This window comes from Drosophila santomea, chromosome 2L (genome assembly GCF_016746245.2).
Source record: "Drosophila santomea strain STO CAGO 1482 chromosome 2L, Prin_Dsan_1.1, whole genome shotgun sequence".
Lineage (NCBI taxonomy): Eukaryota > Metazoa > Arthropoda > Insecta > Diptera > Drosophilidae > Drosophila > Drosophila santomea.
In genome coordinates this window covers 7,026,832-7,039,885 of record NC_053016.2, presented here as the reverse complement: position 1 = coordinate 7,039,885, position 13,054 = coordinate 7,026,832, and the positions used below count along the sequence as shown (strand labels likewise).

The 13,054-nt window shown below is 39.6% G+C and overlaps 2 protein-coding genes and 1 pseudogene across 3 annotated transcripts; all 3 read right to left on the bottom strand.

Moving 5' to 3' along the window:
- Positions 1 to 1,124: 1,124 nt before the first annotated feature.
- On the bottom strand, positions 1,125 to 4,353 carry LOC120458902 (lipase 1). The gene is made up of 3 exons (XM_039646748.2): positions 3,517 to 4,353; positions 2,917 to 3,459; positions 1,125 to 2,865 (listed from the first exon to the last, which is right to left on the bottom strand). Exons 1-3 carry the CDS (start codon positions 3,643 to 3,645, stop codon positions 2,317 to 2,319), a joined length of 1,221 nt encoding a protein of 406 aa, XP_039502682.1. The 5' UTR covers positions 3,646 to 4,353; the 3' UTR covers positions 1,125 to 2,316.
- A 730-nt stretch (positions 4,354 to 5,083) lies between these two features.
- On the bottom strand, positions 5,084 to 6,173 carry LOC120444016 (annotated as a pseudogene).
- A 113-nt stretch (positions 6,174 to 6,286) lies between these two features.
- On the bottom strand, positions 6,287 to 8,590 carry LOC120458470 (lipase 3). Of its 2 annotated transcripts, none has more exons than XM_039646124.1 (4): positions 8,250 to 8,590; positions 7,550 to 7,727; positions 7,136 to 7,491; positions 6,287 to 6,987 (listed from the first exon to the last, which is right to left on the bottom strand). In XM_039646124.1, the coding sequence occupies exons 1-4, from the start codon at positions 8,460 to 8,462 to the stop codon at positions 6,436 to 6,438; spliced, it is 1,299 nt and encodes a 432-aa protein (XP_039502058.1). In that variant the 5' UTR covers positions 8,463 to 8,590; the 3' UTR covers positions 6,287 to 6,435. The 2 variants fall into 2 exon arrangements, with proteins under 2 accessions (XP_039502058.1, XP_039502057.1); XM_039646123.1 differs by having other exon boundaries at positions 7,130 to 7,491; positions 8,250 to 8,586.
- Between the last annotated feature and the right edge of the window lie 4,464 nt (positions 8,591 to 13,054).

Below are 13,054 nucleotides of genomic sequence, written 5' to 3'. Positions count from 1 at the left end.
AGTTTACCCCCCCGCCCGAAAAACAATGGCAAAACAATGCGGTGGGCGTGGCCACGCCCCACTCCAGCCACAACAGCTGGTGCTTGACCTAAGCCTGGCCAGAAATGGAAAAGAAAGCCAAACACTCAAACTTTACCCCTTTGTAGCCCATTCAAATGCAAATCGGTGCGCAAATCTTCAAATGACTTCGATTGGTTTTCTGGCCTCGGCTTTTGTTTCTGCCGGCAAACTGTGCCACGCAGACATGTCCTGGACAAAGGACCTGGTGTCTTTGGGCACTTCTAATCGGAACCCGGACAAACATGTGAATGCATTAAACAATGGTGGCCACAGAATTTTAACGAATTCTCCCAAAAACCAAATTGACAATTTAATTTGCTGCTGAGCGTTGTTTTCAGTGCCCCTCCTCATTTCTTCCTCTGTTTTTGAAACTTTATGAGGCCATGTCCCATTTGCATTTCTGTGAGAACTCGATTTCCGCTCGGTCAAGTGACATGATTGATACTCCGGGCGCCAGGCGTCTGAATGATTCCAGGGGATCGGGATCGGGATTGGGAGTGTGAGTGTGAGTGGGTATGTCCTTACTTCGCCCGTTGTCTGCGGGCGTAAAAACAACACCCCGGGGCTGTGACATCTCCGGTCATGTCCAGCAGTCGGTGGCGACACACGGGCGGAGTCCGCAGACGGACATGCCCATGGAGACGGGACATGAAGCCGGGCACGGAGAACAATGCACCGAAGGGGCGAGGGAAGTGGGGCATCACATCAAGTAGCCGACACGTTGCAGCTTACAAAGTTGTGTAAAATGAATTTTGTTCCCAGCGCTGGCTGCCAGAAAAGAGGGACTCAAGCAGTTCGTAAGCTCAATGGTTTGTTCTTCTATAGGGAGAATGTCTGAAATTAAACTAGTGATTGAGGGATTGAGATAATAATGGGCCATCAGGGAAGTAGTGGTGCAAGAAAACAGATCGAAATTGTAGTTTAATGAATATTTCAAGGAGTTAAAATATACCAAATAATAAAACGACTGTTTCCATATAATGTTTAGTGTTAACTTTAAATAGAATATTTATTAATTAATTACATGTGCTAGCGTACTAATCATCTTCTTTCCAGGGTAAAGATCCGTCGAGTTCGCACAGCCAACGCAGAGTTAGCTGGTTTGATTTTCGCTTTAAAATGATTTGCAGCATAAACCTCGCTTCTGTGCAATCAGCCTGAATTCTTCACATACATCTACTCGTATGAGCAGTTTATTCGGCCTTTATTTTAGAAATTGAAACTAGTGGCAGCCCGTCCTCTGGGGCGGCGTATCGAATGCTTTTGTTTGTTCTGCTGGTTTCGGACTCAGACTGCAAACAATTAAGTTTGCATCTATGGAGTGACACTTTTATTTTCTTGTGGTTTGCAGGCACACCCCAAAACACACACACACACACACACACAAACGCACACACATATGCACGGTGTCAGTGGCAATTTCGGTTTTTTGGCAACTGCACAGAGTCCTGGAGGGGACTTCCCCCACTTCGAAGTGTCAGATGCAATGGAGTTTTAAATAAAATGTACTCGCAATAAATTTGCAGCAGCTCTATAGAAATATATATTATCAGTATATGCTGGCAGCTCTTGTTTTTTTTTTTTTGGCACGCCACAAGCCTCTTGTCCGATTTAAATATTTAATCTGATTTCATGTTTCAGTGCGTTTCATGGTAATTTACAATAAGTCTGCTGTTGAGTGAGTCAGTGCGCAAAGAAAGCAACAAAATTTCAAATGTATTTACAGCAGTCTTGCATTCAGAATATTTATGCATTCAAGTGACGTTCTGCACTTTAATTGGTCCCACAATAATTACTTTAAGGAATCAGTTTGTCTACGTTTAAGCCAACTTGGGAGTTATGCCACAGTAATTTCTGGCTTAACAATTGTTGTTTATAAAGCCTCTTAAAGACGCTCGAGGTAAAACACAGCAAGTATAGCAATTAAACTAAACAACTCAAATTGATTTGATGTCAATTAAAACCTTATCTTTGAAATTACGCTTCTATTTGTAAATCGAATATAATAATTAATAGTAATTAGGCCACTTACTTATATTAACTATTTTGTTTTGCATTCAGCATTTAAAAACCACATTTACCGCTTTAGGTAACCAATATAAAAAAAAAATATTTTTAATGGTAGTAGGACTGTACATTTTACTAAGTAGCTAACTAAAAACCTTCTTAATCCTTTATAAATACTCTTAAAACCAAATGATTTAAACATTTAGATAACACAGAAAGGGGGCCTTACTTTAATATTAGATATAGTCCCTACACTTCGCCATTGTCCACTTTTCGCATAAGTTCTATCACGCGATCGTTGAGGACGGTTTTCACGTCATTTCCCCAAATAAAGTTGATGTGGTTGTACAGAGGATCTGGCAGTGGGTAATCGAGCACCACATTTGGCAGGATGTCAAGTAACCGAATCACATCCCTGTCGGATGTTAGACGATCGTTTTTACTGTAGTACAGTGCCACCTTGCAGTTGACGTTAGTTAGTTTGTACTGTGGCGGAATGTCGGCACCGTGGTTTCTTCGATTCTCCCAGGCGCTGTAGTAATTGTACTTGTAGAACCCACCGCTGTGTATCAACTGGCCATAGTGCTCCAAGGACTTAACCGATGATCCCGAGGTTGCGTGTCCCGTGAAGAGCGGAACCAGGCTGGAGTTAAATTGTGCATTGTCCACGCCCATGAGTTCCATTATGAAATAGGTGCAGGTGTTCTGGAAGGCGAAGCTGCAGATCTTATGTATCAGACTGCGCCACACTTCGTTCTCCGGCGGAAATTCGTAAATTCCAAACGATCTGGCGATCAACTAAAAATCAAATAGAATAGAGTGATGATTTATCTATTATTATTTACTTACCACCAGAGGTCGCAAATACTTTACGAAGGTGAGAAGAATCGGTGAATCGATGTAGTCCCAAAATACAACCGGAGCCAGAGCCTGCATAAGTTTGATCTTTTTCATGTAGGCCGGCCTCTCACTGCCCATCACAAAGAAGGACGTAGTGCCCTGCGAGTGGCCCACATAGTGGATCTGTTCGAAGCCCTTGCTCCTCGCAAGGACATAATCAATGGCCGCTGGCAGATCGTACATCCCGAGTTCATGGAAGGAGAAATTCCAGAACTGCGGCTGGTATCGGTGGTATCGTTTGTGCTTCCGTGAATACCGATTGCCCCTTGTGTTAAGCAGCCAAACATCGTATCCCAGATCGCTGAGCAGGAAGCCCAAGGACCTTTCGGGACCCAATATCACATATGCCACCGAACTGTCCAGCAAACCATGTACCAACAACACGGGCTGTCCACCGGGCTTGGGAATGCGATGAGCCGTAAGGACGAAGCCATCCTTCGCCTGGACCTTGTGGGTTTCCGCCGGATACCCATACTTCTGGATCAGATCCGGCTGGGCGGGTATTAATATATATCATTTGAACTATATATGATAATTATATATTGTTACCGTGATCAGGTTGGCATCTTCCAATATGGTTTTGTCCACCTTAATCAAGTCGCCAAAAGCGGTCTCACAGAAAATGAAAAGGCAAATCAAACTGCCAAGGCAGTACTTTAAATGGCTGCTTCTCAACATTTTGCCCTCCTAAAACTTAACTTCGATCACAGCTATTTGCAGCATGCACTTTGAAATACGGAAATTAATTTAAGCCAACAAAATTGGCCAATCAATTACTTTGGGCCGGATCTGATTGTGTTAATAGTGCATGTGGAAAATTGTTTTAAGTTGCCTTTAATCGGTTTGAGAAAGGTTTTATTGCTGCTTCCTTTTTTCAGACATTTAGGTTTACTCTTAAATTTAGTCTAGTTGCAATGCACAGTAAGTAAAAATTTATTGGTTCCGTAATTAATTTAAATCGCTTTACATTTTATAGATGTTTTTTTATCACAGGTATCTTTAATATTATTTATTACACACGCATATAGTTTTGAGTCCTTTTTTAATTAAGACTTGTATTAACTACATTCATAAATACTTTAATTTAATTTTTTTTTTATTATTATTTTATTTTAGTTTAATGCTTATCATATTTTTTTTTATTTTATTATTAAGATTTTAGTTCCATTCATGACAGCAAGGGTGCCCTTTTATTCATGATTCTTAATTTACAATTGTAATATCCTTTCAAAGTCCTTTAAGGCCTTATTCCATAAAAATGTTGTATTTTTTCCCAATCCTTTTCAAAGTCCTGTCTGAGTAAACTTCCTGCAATTAACTGGCAGTCGTAAAGCTTTCACAACTAGAACCACTCCCGTTGCGCGATCAATTGCCACTGAGCAATGGAATTTAGTCGTGTGACATTTTTGATCCGAGCAGCTAATTTAAGTTGGCTAGATAGCGATTTTAGTTAGTCGCTCCCCTCCTTGACCCGATTAGATCTCACGTGAATCGGAGCAATCAATATGCATAAAATAGCAATCTCTCATTGTTTAGAATATATTAAACGAGTTTCCCCAGCACGGCGTGTGGAAATGGAAGTGGAAATAACAACAGCTTGACAGTTGGATAAGGTCGTTTAAAATTGATGCGAAAGCTGAATAGCGCATTGGTAAACTGATAAATCACACATAATTGTTAGCATTCATAGAATTTGAAGCTAATAAAGTTTGAGCGAAACCGGTTGCAAAGCTTTTGCTATAATTATTTAGGTAACACGCTCCTTAATTATTTGATTAAGATAGTTCAAAAAAATAAATAAGGCAATTCATTTAAATCCAATGAAAGTGACTTTAGCGATAACTTTTTTAAGCAAGCGGCTTAAGAAATTACTTATTACAAATATTATTGAATATATAATGCATTTTATGCAAATGCGTTTATTTAATATATCTGTTTTTATCAATTTAATTGCGTTTTATCAATCGGTATACCTTGACTACTCCAAATGAGGAGAAATCATTTGTTTATGTATTAAACGGTTAAATACTGAAAAGATGTATAGACGAATGCATTTATTTGACAATTCTTGTTTCATTCACATCATTTAAATATGAAAACATTGATTAGAATCGACTTACAAACACACTAGTGATACTTTCGCAATCACTGTATAAGAAATGTGGAGCTACTGATGCATAACTTCAAGCATTCGATGCCAGAGATGTTTCATTGCATCTATGCCCCAGACCAGATCATAGTGGTTGAAAGTTTCATCCGGGACGAGATACTTCTCCACCACATTGGGCAACTTCTTGAGGAGAATTTCCACATCTTCCAGCGGAGCAAACCAATCCTTTGGAATAATAAATAGCCACCTTTGCCATGACTTTCTGCAGATTGTAAGAAGGTGGGGATAGGCTTCCATATTGCAGGTAGTTCAACAATCCGGTTACTACAAAACTCACGGTTACCAGCCAATCTAAGGAAGACCTAAACAAAACAAAAAAACCATTGTTAGCTGAAATGTAATAAAAGTTTAACAATTAACAAACGTACGGAAACTGGAGTATCTTGAGACGCCACCAAATTGACAAGGGGACTACGGCAGTGGGCTAGGAAGGCCACTGTACCGAAAGCCTGCATCCGATCCCTGGGAGTGGTCAATGTAGTGCAACTGATCGAACCCAGATTATCTCAGTACGAAATCAATGATGGCAGGCAGATGAAAAACACCCATCTCATGGAACGAATAGTTCCAGAAATCGTTATAGTCGGCGGAGACAGGTGTTACCCCACATATTGGCCATCCAGACGTCGTAGCCTTGTTCGTATAGCAAGAATCCTTTGAGAGAAAGTCAAGTTGTGTGAGTCCGAGTGATTTTTCAGCTTACCGTATCCAATGCTGCATTTTCATAAGGTACAACCGGTAGAAGTGGATAGAGATATGCATTGGTTTCCAGCTCGAATAGGCCCACAATAGGCCCACAATACAAGAAATTTAAATGACTATAGTAGCGACATCTGACTTTATTAGAGGAAAACTCTATTGTTCCAGTGTATACAAGTTCCAAGTGGAAACTGAAGTAAAATTTTTAGCTACAAAAGAAAGATTTGTACAGATTAGTACGAAGCCAATAAAAATGCAATACTTTAACCTATGAATAAATTTTACATTTACCGCTTGGGTCACAACTCAAATACACTCTGCAAAATATATCGTTCATGTAAATTACGCAAAGTTATTGCTTGGCAATAGCAAACTCAAATATAATTTATAATAATTTCCTGATAAAAGAATTACCCTTTATGGAAAAGACTGAAATTGAAAGAAGCCACATAATATTGAGAATGTATTAATCAAAATTTGCTTTTATTGGCTTTGATCGTTTAAAAAGCGTCTTAATTTGTAATAAACAATAAATACCTAACTAGCCTAAATATAATATACTGTGAATAACTAAATTATAACCATACTCCTATTCCCCTTTAGATAACTGAATTCTCATTATTTCGCATTATTTCCAACATCCGGTCCCACAAAAGTTCCCGGGCATCGATGCCCCAGATGAAATCCAAGTGATTGAACTCCTTGTCGTCCACCAGATATTTCTCCACCACATTCGGCAGCTTGCGGTACAGCATTTCCACATCCTCCGGCGGAGCCAGCCAATCGTTTTGGCCATAATATAGAGCCACCTTGGCCCGGACATTCTCCAGGTGGTAGGATGGCGGCTCAATAGTGCCATAGATCCAGTGGTTCCGGAGCCATCCGTGATCGTACTGCCGGAATCCTCCGGATCTGTTGAGCTGCCCAAAGTGCTGCATCTGCTTGGTGGAGGCACCGGCCGGAGAATGACCCACGATCACCGGCAGCATGGTCTCGTTCAGCTGGAGCTTGTCGAATCCGGTGGTCAGGAAGATGACGTTCGAACAGATCTCTTTCGTAATGGTGGTCTCGTCGCAGATGATCCGGTTGAACATGCTGATGAACTCATTCTTGGGCAGAAACTCGTGCACGCCAATCAACTTGAGCACCAACTGGAATCAGAAAATAATATAAGTTTATATGGAAAGGTTAAGGGAACGAGATGGAGGAGAACGAGTTTTTGCATTTAAAAAGTGTTTGCCAATGCAAAAACGCTCTTTCAAAGGATGGGATAAGTAGGATGGGGTAACTTACGCTCACCGATAGGTGCCACTCGGCCAGGAAGTTGACCACCGGACTGCGGCAGTGCTTCAGAAACGCCACTGGGGCCAATCCCTGCATCAGAATGATCTTGTCCATGTACTCGGGCTTCTCGCTGGCCATGATCCAGAACACCACGGTGCCCTGAGAGTGGCCTATGTAGTGCAGTTGGCTGACTTCCGTGGCATTGAGGATGTAGTCGATTGTGGCGGGAATATCGTGCTTTCCCATCTCGTGGAATGTAAAGTCCCAGAACTTGGCGTGGTGCGTGCTGTACTTAACGTGCTTTCTCGAGTACGTATTGCCCCGGACATTGGCCATCCAGACATCGTACCCCTGATCGTAGAGCAGGTAACCTTTGGAAAAGAGCAACGCAATCAGTATGGGACATGCGGAGATAGCCTATGATCTTACCAAGTCCCTTGTTCGGTCCCATCATCACCCAAGTGGCCGAGCTATCCAGTAGTCCGTGCACCAGAAGCACTGGAGTTGCTCCCGGTCTAGCGATCCTGTGCAGGGTGAGGATGTATCCATCATCCGTCTGCAAGGTGTGATTCTCCGCCGGGTAGCCGTACTTTTTTATTAGATTATACTGCAAAAGGAGTACAGTAAATTATAATAGTTTATTATTATCGAATGCATTTTATATCCATGTGCAGTCCTATTCAATTATTTTAATTAAAAAAACAATAGCAATGCCCTGTAATTGCTTTGATATCATCATATGATTCATGTTTTTGATTTAGTTCTGGTATATATCCATTCAAGAGTAAGTAGATTATTATAGTAATTATAGTATCGTGATATATATATTCAAGTGAGTAAAGTGAGTAATACATTTGTTCAGAACATATAAAATTTTATAAGTGTATGAATCTATACTGACACTTTTAATCTAATGATTATAGTATCTATCTGTCAATTTAGTTAATCATTTTTCTTAATAATTAGGGAAAAGTAATAAAACCAAAAGTAATACCGCAAAATTAGTACGGTGACCACATCGGACTAGCATTTTAAACGTATTTCTTAACACCTTTCAGCAGTAAATTCGTAATATTACTACCAGCCCCTTTATTGGCGTTCATTTTTCGGATTACTGGTATCAACTTACCGTATTTAAATGTGAATCCTCCTGAATATTGGGATCCACATCGTTCGCCAGCCGCACATTGCTGTCCACCGCCACCGATCTTCCCAAAAAGGTCGGTGTCTTGAAGTTAACGTTGAAGAGGGTTATGTCTCCGAGTGACAATGATATACCCTCGACGCTGCCCGACTGCAGTAGGCACAGACTAAGGGCCACAATTAGCAATTTTGCCGACATTATTCCAGCAGTTTTACGACTGAGCTCAGCGTGTATATTATTATAGAATATATATAGAGTCTATGGCTCTGCGGATGCGATCGGTGCGAGGCACAATTGTTGACTGATGGCAGTCCCGATTGACGGCAACCAAGAAACCTTCTGTGAACGCGAGAAATTCGACACTTGCCCATACGACATATATTCGAATAATCAGCACTCGTTCAATACTTTCGAGGGAATTGAATCACTGGGGCATAGTGTTAAATAAGTCAGCCGATAACCTGACTGCCTTCGTCACTGGCCAATGGACTGACTGATAAGCCGCGAGTCCGGCTCGCAATGGTCTTGACTTTGGAACCACTTACGCACGAGATGTCAAATCCGCCGGCCCCCAGCGGCAACTGAAGAAGATGTTTTGTCGTTATACCGATTTTGATTTCGATTCCAAAGCCCCAAGGGGACCCACCTTGGCAACATTCGCTCGGCGGGGTAAACAAACAATCCAACATGTTGCCAGGCCAATTGAGCTCAGCTCTTCAACTCAACTCTCCCCACGAAAAAATAACAACTGGTTGTTGCTCTGCTCAGCCGGAAAGAGAAAAATATGAAAAATTATTAATTACAACCACGCGTTGTGAAAACTGTGATTCATTGCTGTGTCATTTTCCCAATGCATGCAAAACAACAGAAACTAAGTAGTATCACTTTCAGAATAGCACCCCTTGACCCTGAGTTGTAATCTGCAAAATTAAATTCTGTGAAGATTAGCTTCTATTTAGAACTAATCAGGCAAAGTCCATTCCTGAGACTATTAATAAAAACTATCAATTAAACTTTCAACGAAATACAACATTTTTCATTTGACTTAGAAGACCTTCGAATACATTACTTGAGTTGGAAAACCCACTACCATTTTCCTTGATCTCCAGCACACTCTGTTCTACTGAAAAGTCATTAGTTATATTAGTTTATGAAATTAACTTGTAGTACAAGTAAATCTAATATGATTTCAGGCTTTGCTTGAACTAGAAAACCAATAAATAAATGTATTATGTTGAATTTTTATTTATGGTTCACTCCTCAAAATAGTTTATGTGTCTCCGTTAGCTTGAATTAAAAAGCAAAAGCACTTGGCTTAAATCAACATAAATTCATTGATAAATTTGTGTTTCCTGGTAATGGATTTGAAATCAAGCGGATTAAGTGATTTCTAATAAAGGTCTCATTTTGCAGAATATGGAAAAACGTCACAGCCAGAATTGAAACATAAGCTTACTTATTATACTTATTTAAGTATTCATTTTACACATGGCTTAAAAATATTGTGTAAAATAGCATGCACATAAATAAATGACTAAAATCCGCATATAAATAAATGGTTGTAAATTGAATATTTTTACATTTTTAGATTGCTTTATAATATTGAAATCTTGTTAATCAACCTGAAAAACTCAGGCAATATTCCACATAAAAAATCCCCACACTTTTTGAAAATTCGTTTGGCTTCTTTTATTTATAAATATTTAAATAGGCGCCGCAGGTAGTTGAATTATTCAAATTAGTGCACAATTTTTGAAAAATATTAACCAGTTGTGCTTTGAATTTTTCATTCTTGTTCATAAGCCACTAAACAATAACCTTCCACATAGCGAACCCGAAGTTTTTGGTCAACAAGTTACTCATACGCATACCGCCGGCAACAAAATAAGCGATTACTTATTAATTATTTACCGATCAAAGTGCAATCAACGACGCCAGACGGGGGAATATGAGTGTTATTTTTGCTATTTATACACATTTATAAATTTTATCGCACTTTAGCGGAGGGCGTGGCAAGGGCACGATAACCGAATCCAAATCAGACTCACGAACGTAAATTAATTTTAGAAATTTCCTATTTGCGAGAGGTAAACACAAATGCTGCGATTAGAGATGAATTGGGGAAAAGTATGGAATATGGGTTGTCTGCTTATCTCGCTGACCATTTGTGGGAGTTGAGTTAAGTAGAGCCGAGTGTTATTCAATTACTAAGTGTAGCTTATTCTGCATTTAACGAGCAAATAAACACGCACTCGCACACAGTGGCAGGTTGTCACACAGATACTACACACTAAAAGTATTGCATGCACTCGCAGAAAACAGTCTTTGGTATATACCAATATATAATATAATATAAAAAATATATAATATAAAAGAATTAATTATCGAATATTGGTTCATTCAATTAACGCTACACACAAAAGAAATTTATTAAAAGTTACTGAATAAAATGAAAATATTTATAATATGAAGAATTTATTTAATTTAGAATGAAACATTTTTCTTTTCGGCCTAACTGCTTAATCTATTCGCTTTGCTTGCTGTTCAGATTTTAACTTTTTTTTTAGTGTACATACGGAGATACAGCTACATTTGCGACGACAGCTACGCACTTACTTGCTATGCAAATCAGAGCGAACAATGCGCAGTTCATTAAATGAGCTGCCGAGCATAAATGTATAAATTTATGCATGTTATTATCGCCCCCACCACGCCCTTTAAACTCACCAACAATCGGACATTTGAAATGTCAGCCACAAACTGCATTATCATATGAAAAGCTATCCGACTCTGCTCAAAACTCGTTTTGTTTCGGCAACATTTTGCAGCTGGCAACATGCTGCCATCACTAATCGCTAATAATTTTGACCAATTTAATTACCTTTGAAGTCGGTTTTTACTTTATTCACTGGGCGGTTTGATTTTTCTGGATGCAAATATTGAAATTCCCTTGCGAACACCACAAATTCATGGCATTTTCGACCATATTAATTTTCCGCTTGGGCATTTGAATCACTCACCACCACAAGCCGCAAACGATTTTCACTGCCACAAACTGACGCCGTTTGACTTAAAAAGTTATTGTCAAACTTTTATTAGTTCCCAAAGAGGAAGGCACAAAAGTTGGCGTAGAAACCCAGAAAATCAATTGAAATCCAATCACAAATATTATTCAAAAGCGATGTGAAAATGAGTCAGCAAAAATATTAATATTTGTGAAAGGCCCAATGTGATTAGAAAATAAATAGTTTTATATAGGTCAGGCAGAAAGTTCACACGACATAGCAATACATACAGTATATTAATTTAAAACAGCTTATTTTGCTAACTACAATTTTAAATCACATAAGATTAGAGATTATCTCCAACAATCTTATCTTAAAATTCCTCTGACAAAATTCCCAACTTGCTCTTAAATATGCCGTTTCTTTGGAGTAAATTGTATTAAAAGACTTTCACTTTGCCTGTGGCAACAAGTTAAATACTTTAACTTCAAAAGAGCCCCGAAAATACCAGAAAAGCACACACGAGAAATCTGTTGAAGCATTGAAACTGCGACCTACTAAACACTTCGCATCGAAAAGGGGGCGAAATCAATGTGCAAATCTTATAGGATGCGGGCGTTTTGGGACCTCTGGAAATGGGGAGAATGGGTACGAAGGGTATGATGGGGAATTCCCTCGCCAGAAGACAAATTTGGCAAACACCCGAGTGCGAGGCTGAGCCCGTAAGTGCTCAGTGTGTCAATGTGGCAAATGTATCTGTATCTGGCGTCAGTGTATCTTTTTGTATCTGCACCTCAGTGCTAACCCTCCGAAACACGTACGTACTTCGCAGTACTCAGCTCGTTGCTCGGATCAATTTCCAGAACAAGATTTATGCGCTCGCCAAAAAGGGGCCCATAAAATATTTATTGTTTTCAAGTTGCAGGGCCGTGATAAGCGGCTGAAAAAGCAGCACCATACGCAGGATAAGTGAGGGCTGGCTCAAGGATAACAGAACAAAGAGCAACAGGAACAATCCTTATCCTTATCGTGTAATGCGATACCCGTTCGATTGGCAAAAGAAGGGGGCTTGATATATTACCTTTAAATAGAAATGTATTCCCATGCCAATTAAGAAATTAAAATGAGAGTAGCTTATGCCAGAGGGCACAGAAAACTAGTTCAATTATTGAAATGTGTATTTCAATTATACATATATATTTAATAAACAAAATTAAATTTTAAGTAAATTCTTTAAATCCATAAATGCATTTAAGAAAAATAAATATGAAATTTAGGCCTTCAAGACATCAAAATTCTGAACGAAAATTTGAAATACATTCTGTATCCAATTTTTTCGCACATTTGCACACGTAAAATTCAAATATATTTAACTCCATGCGTCTGAGCTTAACCCTTCAATGGCCGCAACATCTGCAGCGATTTATACCAATAATTAACTGTCAACTGCAGGCACCACCGTAGGCACACGTCGGAATTTCCCGCTTTTCCTTTTCCCTCCTGCTAAGCGACACCTTGAGGGATCGGCAGTCCTACACTGGAAATTATAGGCAATTCTGCTGGCTGCCCCTGGAAATGTGAGAAATGAAAAATGTAAATAAATTTTGACGATTGTTTGGCGGCAGGGAGGCAGGGTGATTTATAAAAATGTGCGAGAAAAATGATTTTTGCACGCCTCAGGGCCGCTGACAGGCCCAAACATCAGCCATCATCCACTGCTGCTCCTCCCAGCTGCCAAAGTCATTAACTCGACAAACCGCCAACGTCAACCGAGCAACTAGAGAT

Excerpts from the sequence above, each read along its gene's own strand:
- LOC120458470 (XM_039646123.1), bottom strand. The coding sequence starts at position 8,462 with ATGTCGGCAAAATTGCTAATTGTGGCCCTTAGTCTGTGCCTACTGCAG. Across the intron at positions 7,728-8,249 it reads AGGATTCACATTTAAATACG|TATAATCTAATAAAAAAGTA; the intron begins GTAAGTTGATAC and ends CTCCTTTTGCAG. Across the intron at positions 6,988-7,129 it reads AGTGGCACCTATCGGTGAGC|TTGGTGCTCAAGTTGATTGG; the intron begins GTAAGTTACCCC and ends TTCTGATTCCAG.
- LOC120458902 (XM_039646748.2), bottom strand. The coding sequence starts at position 3,645 with ATGTTGAGAAGCAGCCATTTAAAGTACTGCCTTGGCAGTTTGATTTGC. Across the intron at positions 3,460-3,516 it reads AAGATGCCAACCTGATCACG|CCGGATCTGATCCAGAAGTA; the intron begins GTAACAATATAT and ends ATACCCGCCCAG. Across the intron at positions 2,866-2,916 it reads AGTATTTGCGACCTCTGGTG|TTGATCGCCAGATCGTTTGG; the intron begins GTAAGTAAATAA and ends TTTGATTTTTAG.